Consider the following 10,108-nt stretch of genomic DNA (forward strand, 5'->3'; position numbering starts at 1 on the left):
TATACGGTTACGTGCGGAAAAGCCACGAGAAACACAACTGTAAATAAAAAAACGACAATGCTCTTACAAACATCTCTTTTTTTTTTTAATTTAAAGTGGCGTGACGTACATCACGGACACATTTGAGTAAAGAAAGAGTGAGAAACAACAAATACAACCAATCTTTATGCCAAACCTTATCCCTGAACTCGTCCCTGTGGTTTAGCCACCAGTCAAGCTTCTTGCTGAAGGAGACAATGTCAGCCGGATCATCGTGCCCCAGTGCTCATGGGCCCACATCTTCCCTGTGCTCCCCCCACCAGTCTGGACTTCATCCCACGTGAAAGACACTCCATGCTGGGTGGACACAAGATGAACGGGGGACAATGGGGAAGGGTCAGGCATCAGATCATGATGCAAGTAGAAGGAAAAAGATGCAGTTTGAATGGGCTCGCCAACCGAGTCACCGCCGCATGCATTCTGGGATGTAAACAAAGGACGCCGCCTTGTGAAGCCACAGTTACAATAGAGACAAGAGAACAGCAGTTACGTTACACAAATAAAAAGAAGTCCATTTTGTTGGCCTGTCGACATTGTGAACGGACACGCATCCAACAACTAACAAGTTCTTCCCCATGACTAGAACTTCTCCTCTCTCTCTCTCCTCCCTCTCTCAGTCTTGTTATGGCCTCACATAATGGCGATTTTTCCCATCAGCCATTGCGGTGATAGAGCCGTGACGTCACGCCCCCACGCCAATCGGCATTGCAAGGCACAGAGTCTAAGTCATCCATCCATCCATCTCATCCGCTTATCCGGGGTCAGTTTGCAGGGAGCAGCTCCAGCAGAGACCCCAAACTTCCCATCCCCGAGCCACATCCCGCTCAACTGGGGGGTCTCGAGGCGTTCCCAAGCCAGGTTGGAGATATAATCCCTCCACCTAGTCCTGGTCTGACCCGACCTCCCCCCTCTGGCATGCCAGGAACACCTCCCTAGGAGGGTCTAAGTGCTTTCCTTTTTTACTGGGGTTCTGCAAGGAATCTATGCTTGGTCACTCCTCTTCTCAATATCCACCAAATGTCCAGGTCTCTGAGGGTGGATGGCAAGCCTCATTTAGTCTTTTCCATGAGAGGGAACCACCTTGAGACTACGAGCCCTATTAGTACTAGCTAAGCTCTGCCACGTTCTACCAACATAACCTGGGCAGTCGGATTGCTGAGAGGAGCCTCGGGAAGACCCAGGACTAGGTGGAGATTATTCTCCAACCTGGCCTGGGAACGCCTCGGATCCCCCAATCGGAGCTGGTTGATGGCTGCGTGGAAAGGGAATTTTGGGGTCCCCTACTGGAGCTGCTGCCCCCGGACCTGATCCCAGATAAGAGGATGAAGGATGGATATCGGGATGCTGACCAACTCATTATAACTGAGCATGTTGCATCCATACTACCTGTCAGGCCTCATGCGCGCAGTATAGCTTCCCAGTGATGCAACTCAGAATGAGCTCAACAAGCGAAGCTCTTTCAAGGGTCTGTGCCATACGATAACGGTTACCTTGCGTGCAATGTTGCGGAGGCTTTTGAAGAAGTTCGGGGAGGCGTGGTTATCTCCACCTTCAGCCTGGATTGGTTCAATTACATCCCAGCCACCGGCCTCCCCTTCTGCCTCCATTAACGTCAGATCTTCCACCTGGAGATCACACACACACCACACACACACCACACCACACCCAGACAGACACACACACACACAACACCAGTACATTTTGTTTACTTGCTGGTCTTACAGGGGGGTGTGTTCAGGTGCATTCTGGGCGTGCTGCTCTTACAGGGAGGTGTGTTCAGGTGATTCTGGTGTGTTTGGTCTTACAGGGAGGTGTTTTCAGTGCATTCTGTTTACAGGGAGTGTTTTCAGGTGGCATTCTGGGTGTGCTGGTCTTACAGGGGGTGTGTTCAGTGCATTCTGTCTTACAGGAGTTGTGTTCAGCCATTTCAATTTCAATTTTATTTAAGTATCAATTCATAACAAGAGTTATCTCAAGACACTTTACAGACAGACCAGGTAGACCACACCCAATTTACAAGGACCCAACAGTTCTAATAGTTTCCTCCAGAGCACAACAGTGGCGAGGAAAAACTTCCTTTTAGGCAGAACACCTCGGTCAGACCCAGGCTCTTGGTAGGCGTGTCTGACGGGCCGTTGGGGTTATGAAATAACAAAAGAGAAAAATAGTAGTTTGAAGCAGTTCTTTGTGGTATTCATGGCATAGCAGCCACTGTGCGGCATTACAAGGCCCAGCGACGTAGCTGGGCACCGCAGAGAGTAGCAGATGAACATGGCACCGCAGAACGTGTAGCGGACCAGGTTCAATTCATTCTTGTTGCTGGTCTTACAGGGAGGTGTGTTCAGGTTGCATTCTGGTGGCTGGTCTTACAGGAGGTGTTTCAGGTGCATTCTGGGTGTATATTATCTTGAGGAGCGGGAAGTGATCGCGCCATTGACCACACAAAACCTGGTCTCTAGTCGATAACACAACACTTCATTGTTATTTTAACAGGAATTAGTAAATGCTCCTCACACACCACACACACACACACACACACACACACACACACACACACACACACACACACACCACACACACTACACACACACACACACACACACACACACACACACACACAACACACACACACACACACACACACCACCCCCCACCACACACAACTCCTCCCGAACAGAATGCACCTGAACACACCTCCCTGTAAGACCAGCACACCCAGAATGCAACTGAACCTGGTCCCGCTACACGTTCTGCGGTGCCATGTTCATCTGCTACTCTCTGCGGTGCCCAGCTACGTCCTGCTGGGCCTTGTAATGCCGCACAGAGTCCTGCTATGCCATGAACTACCACAAAGAACTGCTTCAAACTACTATTTTTCTATTTTGTTATTTCCACTAACCCCAACGGCCCGTCAGACACCGCCTACCAGAGCCTGGGTCTGACCGGGTAGGTTTCTGCTAAAAGGAAGTTTTTCCTCGCCACTGTTGCTTGCTCTGGAGGAAACTATTAGAACTGTTGGGTCCTTGTAAATTCTGGAGTGTGGTCTAGACCTGGTCTGTCTGTAAAGTGTCTTGAGATAACTCTTGTTATGAATTGATACTATAAATAAAATTGAAATTGAAATGCACCTGAACACACCTCCCTGTAAGACAGAATGCACCTGAACACACCTCCCTGTAAGACCAGCACACCCAGAATGCACCTGAAAACACCTCCCTGTAAGACAGAATGCACCTGAACACACCTCCCTGTAAGACCAACACACCCAGAATGCACCTGAACACACCTCCCTGTAAGAGCAGCACGCCCAGAATGCACCTGAACACACCCCCCTGTAAGACCAGCAAAGTAACAAAATGTATCTGTGTGTGTGTGTGTGTGTCTGTCTGTGTGTGTGTGTGTGTGTGTGTGTGTGTGTGTGATCTCCAGGTGGAAGATCTGATCGTTAAATGGAGGCAGAAGGGGAGGCCGGTGGCTGGGATTGTAATTGAACCAATCCAGGCTGAAGGTGGAGATAACCACGCCTCCCCAGACTTCTTCAAAAGCCTCCGCAACATTGCACGCAAGGTAACCGTTATCGCTATGGCAACAGATCCCTTGAAAGAGCTTCGCTTGTTGAGCTCATTCTGAGTTGCATCACCTGGGAAGCTATACTGCAGCATGAGGCCTGACAGGTAGTGATGGATGCAACATGCTCAGTTATAATGAGTTGGTCATCAATCACGATCCATCCATCCATCTTCATCCTCTTATCTGGGATCAGGTCTCGGGGGCAGCAGCTCCAGTAGGGGACCCCAAACTTCCCTTTCCCGAGCCACATCAACCAGCTCCGATTGGGGGATCCCGAGGCGTTCCCAGGCCAGGTTGGAGATATAATCTCTCCACCTAGTCCTGGGTCTTCCCCGAGGCCTCCTCCCAGCAATCCCGATGCCCAGGTTAGTTGGTAGAACGTGGCAGAGCTTAGCTAGATACTAATAGGGCTTCAGTAGTCTCAAGGTGGTTCCCTCATCCATGGAAATAGAACTAAATGAGGCTTGCCATCCACCCTCAGAGACCTGGACCATTTGGTGTATATTGAGAAGAGGAGTGACCAAGCATAGATCCTTGCAGAACCCCAGTAAAAAAGAAAGTCACACTTAGACCCTCCCTAGGGAGGTGTTCCTGGCATGTCCAGCTGGGAGGAGGCCTCGGGTCAGACCCAGGACTAGGTGGAGGGATTATATCTCCAACCTGGCTTGGGAACGCCTCGAGACCCCCCAGTCTGAGCTGGTTGATGTGGCTCGGGGATGGGAAGTTTGGGGTCTCCTGCTGGAGCTGCTCCCCCTGCAACCTGACCCCGGATAAGCGGATGAAGATGGATGGATGGATGGACTTAGACTCTGTGCCTTGCAATGCCGATTGGGCTTGGGGGCGTGACGTCACGGCTCTATCACCGCAATGGCTGATGGGAAAAATCGCCATTATGTGAGGCCACTCACAGACTGAGAGAGAGAGAGAGAGAGAGAGAGAGAAGTTCTAGTCATGGGAAGAACTTGTTATGTTGTTGGATGCAGTGTCCGTTCACAATGTCGACAGGGCAACAAAATGGACTTTCTTTTTATTTGTGTAACTGTAACTGCTGTTCTCTTGTTCTCTATTGTAACTGTGGCTTCACACAATGGCGGCGTCCTCTTGTTTACATCCCAGAATGCACTGCGCGGTGACTCCGGTTGCCGAGCCCAATTCAAACTGCATCTTTTTCCTTCTACTTGCATTCATGATCTGATGCCTTGACCCCTTTCCCCATTGCTCCCCCTGTTCATCTTGTGTCCACCCAGCATGGATGTGCTTTTCACGTGGATGAAGTCCAGACTGGTGGGGGGAGCACAGGGAAGATGTGGGCCCATGAGCACTGGGGCACGGATGATCCGGCTGACATTGTCTCCTTCAGCAAGAAGCTTCTGACTGGTGGCTACTACCACAGGGACGAGTTCCAGGCGGATAAGGTTTGGCATTATTAAGATTGGTTGTATTTGTTGTTTCTCACTCTTTCTTTACTCAAATGTGTTCCTGTGATGTACGTCACTGCCACTTTAAATTAAAAAAAAAAAAGAAGATGTTTGTAAGAGCATTGTCGTTTTTTTTATTTACAGTTGTGTTTCTCGTGTCTTTTCCAGCCGTACCGTATCTTTAACACGTGGATGGGGGACCCGTCGAAGAACTTGATCCTGGCTGAGGTTCTTAATGTGATCCGCAGAGAGAACCTTCTGGAGGAAGTGACCCGCTCTGGGAGAGCCTTGCTAAACGGCCTGTATGACCTGCAGGTAGTGTTCTCGTGCATGAGTAAAAGTGCAGTTTGTTTCATTTGCTCCAAACTTGTGGACATTTTTAGTTATTATGTTTTGTATATTTGCGTTTTTTTTCGACCTGTCCAAATTGAAGTGACCCACCCCAGCTAAGCATGAATAACTATGGGACTAAATTTAAGTTTCATCGGATTTTGAAATTAAAAAGCCAATTTATTTCTAGCACTGAATATCCATGCATTGAAATTACGTATCTGAGTTCTTTGCCTCTAAATATTCAATTTTCAACAACTTTATTTTTCTAAGTTCATAAATTCAAAATCCAAAATTCAACATAAAAAAAATGGTATACACCAAATTCAGATGCAAAATACAAGGTAATTAACAAATATCTTTTCAACTTACTCAAATTCAACAGGCCAAGTTCAGCCGCAAAATTAAGTTATGTAATGCCATATTGTATAGTTTTCCTCGGGTTCCCGGGTGTTAACACTGAATTATAATCGTTACATTTAGCTGCTGAATTTGTTAAATTGAATTGTTTTACCTGGAATTTTTGATCCTGAATTTATGAACTTGGAGAAATTAAGGTGAAAATGAATTGTTGAAAATTTAAAGAGTACAATTCAGAGGCAAAAAAAAAGTTCCAAAATATAATTTCAATGCATAAATATTTAGTGTTAGAAATTCCATGGCTTTTCATTTTTTAAATCTGATGAAACAGATTTACTTCCTTATATAACGCAACAGCATGAGTGATGCAATATGACCTCTATATACTGAATGGGTTTTTCCCAGATTTTGGAAAATGCCCCCATTTTTGTCAGTCTTCATAAACCCATAAAGTATTGTGTTGGGAGGGTGTTTGCCCCCCCAACCTGTTTTTTTTTAATTAAAACCACACAACTTGGTACTATAAGTACAATAACAAAACCTTTGAGTAATGTCTTCAAATGCCTGTTAAAATAAAAATAAAATTATTAGAGCTTTCAAACAGGCTGTCTGGATGTAGACTAGCAGATTCCTATAGCCCCCCCCCTGTCCAGTATCTGACAGGCAGTGCATGCAGGGACATTCAATCTTACACTTTAGTTGTTATACTTGTCATTCAATGTTATATATCCTATCTTTATATATTGTAATTTACATTAGTTTTGAGTTTAATTAGCAACTTTACTGTTGGCGCTCTAGAATATTTGTTCTTATTACAACACATATGAATGTTGATAAAGAGCCAGACTGATAAAGAGTATGGATACGAGTATTTGTATGGATAAACTCAGCACCCATCCAGACCCCTCTGAGTTTTTGCAACATTATTTACACTTTGCTACTATAGATATTTGTGGATGGATTAACACATTGTGAGCTTAATATGTTCTCAACTTTAATTTCCTTGCGGGAGTCATCCCAAAGGGATTAATGAAGCTAAGTCTAAGTCTAATAGTAAATCACTGCTTTATTATCATACAGTTGCTGTATGGTAATATGTTCTCAATCATAGACAGGCTTACTGTAGTTTATTTGGACCATGCTCGGTGTGAACATGACCTAAATATGTGTTTGTGTGTGTGTGTGTGTGTGTGTGTGTGTGTGTGTGAACATGACCTACATGCGTCTGGTCCCCAGGCTCAATACCCCGGCATGTTGAGCCGAGCTCGAGGACAGGGGACCTTCTGTGCCATTGATGTCTGTGATGACGCAACACGCGACAGCATCCTGCTCAAGGCCAGAGACAAAGGTATGAAGAACACCACATTCACTTTTATTTCTTATTAATAAAGTATTCAGGAATCCAAACTCCAAGAATGGGAGCAGAGCCAGCCCTACCTACTCCATATACTCAAATGTATTCAATATTCCCTCCATATATTCAGGCGTCCATTCAATATATTCAGTTTTATTCCATGTATTCAGACTTTCTTTCCATGTATTCAGACTTTCTTTCCATGTATTCAGACTTTTGTTCTATATATTCAGACATTCCTTCCATTTATTCAGACTTCCATTCAATATATTCAGACTGCCATTCAGCCCCTTATATCTCCAAAAATGTGGGCAGGATTTTGATAAATCAACCACATATTCGAAATCTATACAAAAAATCTGCAATGCATGCTGAGGTACTTGTTTGCCTCAAGTGTAGACACACAATCAACTTGCAAAGCATCCTGGGAAAACCAGGCCGAGCCACGACACCTCTGATCTGAGGATGTATTCTAACAGTGTTATGACAGCTCATTGGTTGATCTGAGGATGATGCTCCGCAGTGTTATGACAGCTCATTGGTTGATCTGAGGATGTATTCTAACAGTGTTATGACAGCTCATTGGTTGATCTGAGGATGTATTCTAACAGTGTTATGACAGCTCATTGGTTGATCTGAGGATGTGTTATTTTTAACAGTGTGATGACAGCTCATTGGTTGATATCGATGTGATGATTAAACAGTGTTTATGACAGCTCATTGGTTGAACTGAGGATGTATTATAACAGTGTTATGAACAGCTCATTGGTGATTTTTGAGGATGATTTCTAACAGTGTATGACAGTCATTGGTTGATTGAGGATGTTATTCTACAGTGTTATGAAGCTCATTGGTTGATCTGAGGATGTATTTAACAGTGTTAGACGCTCATTGGTTGATCTGAGGATGTATTCTTAAGTGTTTTAGACAGCTCCTGGTTGATCTGAGGATGTATTCTAACAGTGTTATGACAGCTCATTGGTTGATCTGAGGATGTATTATAACAGTGTTATGACAGCTCATTGGTTGATCTGAGGATGTATTATAACAGTGTTATGACAGCTCATTGGTTGATCTGAGGATGTATTCTAACAGTGTTATGACAGCTCATTGGTTGATCTGAGGATGTATTCTAACAGTGTTATGACAGCTCATTGGTTGATCTGAGGATGTATTATAACAGTGTTATGACAGCTCATTGGTATCTGAGGATATCTAACGTGTTTGAAGCTTCATTGGTTGACTGAGGATGTATTAACAGTGTTTGACAGCTCATTGGTGATGAGGATGTATTATAACAGTGGTATGACAGCTCATTGGTTGAACTGAGGATGTTTATAACCGTGTTATGACAGCTCATGTGATTCGGAGGATGTTTATACAGTGTTATGACATCATTGGTTGATCTGAGGATGATTCTAACAGTGTTATGACAGCTCTATTGGTGATCTGAGGATGTATTATAACAGTGTTTGACAGCTCATTGGTTAACTGAGGTGGTATTATAACAGTGTTATGACAGCTCATTGCTTGCATCTGGGATGATTAACATCGTGTTATGACAGCTCATGGTTGAATGAGGATGTATTATAACAGTGTTTATGACAGCTCATTGGTTGATCTGAGGATTGTTATTATGTACAGCTCGATGCGCTCAGTATGGGATCTGAGGATGTTTTAACGTGTTATGACAGCTCATTGGTTTGGATCCTGAGGATTTAGTATTAATTCACCGTGTATGACAGTCTACTTGGTTTGACCTTTGACCGCGAGTATATATAACAGTGTTATGACAGCTCATTGGTTGTTCTGTCATTGACAGGTGTCCTCCTGGGAGGGTGCGGGGACCGATCCATCCGTTTCCGTCCAGCGCTGGTTTTCAAGGAGTACCACGTTCACATCTTTCTCAACATTTTCAATGACGTGTTGGCCCAGCACAAGTAAATCCTGACTGACACGGCACTGTCTGAGTTCATCCAGAAGGGAGGAAAACTCCAGACAGTCCGTGTCATGATAAGCACAAGCCACACAATAACTGACACAGATATATAACAATATATAGCCTCTGTTTCATATCCAATATGCCAATCTTCTCCTTAGCCAGGAATGATAATGATGTTCTCTTCCTTGCGGTGCCATAAAGATGTATCCAGAAAAGCATTCAGAACAGGTGCCTGTGGGTACCGTTGCTTCTGTAAAAATAAATCTATGGAAATGGCCACAACTTCCAGAATCTTTCTCATCTGGATTCAGGTTCTTAAATGTAGACTGACTAGACTCTGGATGAAGACATGCATGATTGAACGTCATGTCAACAATTCAGGAACCTTCTGTCTCCCAATCTTTTGAAGGTCCCAACTCCTAATAAACCTCATCTAATGGCTCCCAACGGCTTGCGTACAGCTTCTTTTAATGCTCATATGCTGGCGTTATTGCCCGACTCCCGGTCACTGAAGCGACTCTAAGTAGCCTGTATGTTTGTTTTATGAAGACCGATCCAGAATTGTGTCAGTGATGACTCTGTGTAGGATGCCACTCTGCATGTCAGTTAGAAACGTCCTTGTTATGATTATGCGTGTTCTTAATAGGAATGACTTTTCGACTTAAAATGTTGTAGCCCAGAAAAAAATGTGAATCTTGTATGGACCATGAAAATGTTTGTTTAATGATTGTTTAGTGCCTGCATGTCACTTGGCAACCTTAACTGAACTAATTGAACTTCATATGTTACCACATTTATTGCTGAAGCACACATTTACTTTTTTGTTTTCGTGTTGCTTGGTTATGATTTTACATTTTACACTTCTCATTTGGGTCAGGAAATTAAGCATACAGTATAGTGCAACTGATCCTTTTCAGTTTGCATCAAGCTGTTCTTGAGGTGATGATTCTGACAAACATTATGGCCCTCCCCCTTGTTTAGCAGCTAGCTTACAAGCAGTCAGTCTAAATGTAGTCTACAGAACAATGTTAATGCTTTTAAAGGTGCAGTAGGTAAGATTTATCGAACTAACTTTCTGTCATATTTGCTGAAACT

At 44.2% G+C, this 10,108-nt stretch overlaps 1 protein-coding gene across 1 annotated transcript in view; it reads left to right on the forward strand.

Moving 5' to 3' along the window:
* abat (4-aminobutyrate aminotransferase) overlaps nt 1–10,054 on the forward strand; it is a 29,308-nt gene extending 19,254 nt beyond the window's left edge. Inside the window, 5 exon segments of the mRNA XM_032538368.1 lie at nt 3,469–3,606; nt 4,857–5,024; nt 5,196–5,342; nt 6,954–7,065; nt 8,894–10,054. Of these exon segments, the coding sequence (XP_032394259.1) occupies nt 3,469–3,606; nt 4,857–5,024; nt 5,196–5,342; nt 6,954–7,065; nt 8,894–9,015 (687 nt within the window). The 3' untranslated portion in view covers nt 9,016–10,054.
* The last annotated feature ends 54 nt before the right edge of the window (nt 10,055–10,108 follow it).

Source organism: Etheostoma spectabile, chromosome 15, assembly GCF_008692095.1.
Source record: "Etheostoma spectabile isolate EspeVRDwgs_2016 chromosome 15, UIUC_Espe_1.0, whole genome shotgun sequence".
Lineage (NCBI taxonomy): Eukaryota > Metazoa > Chordata > Actinopteri > Perciformes > Percidae > Etheostoma > Etheostoma spectabile.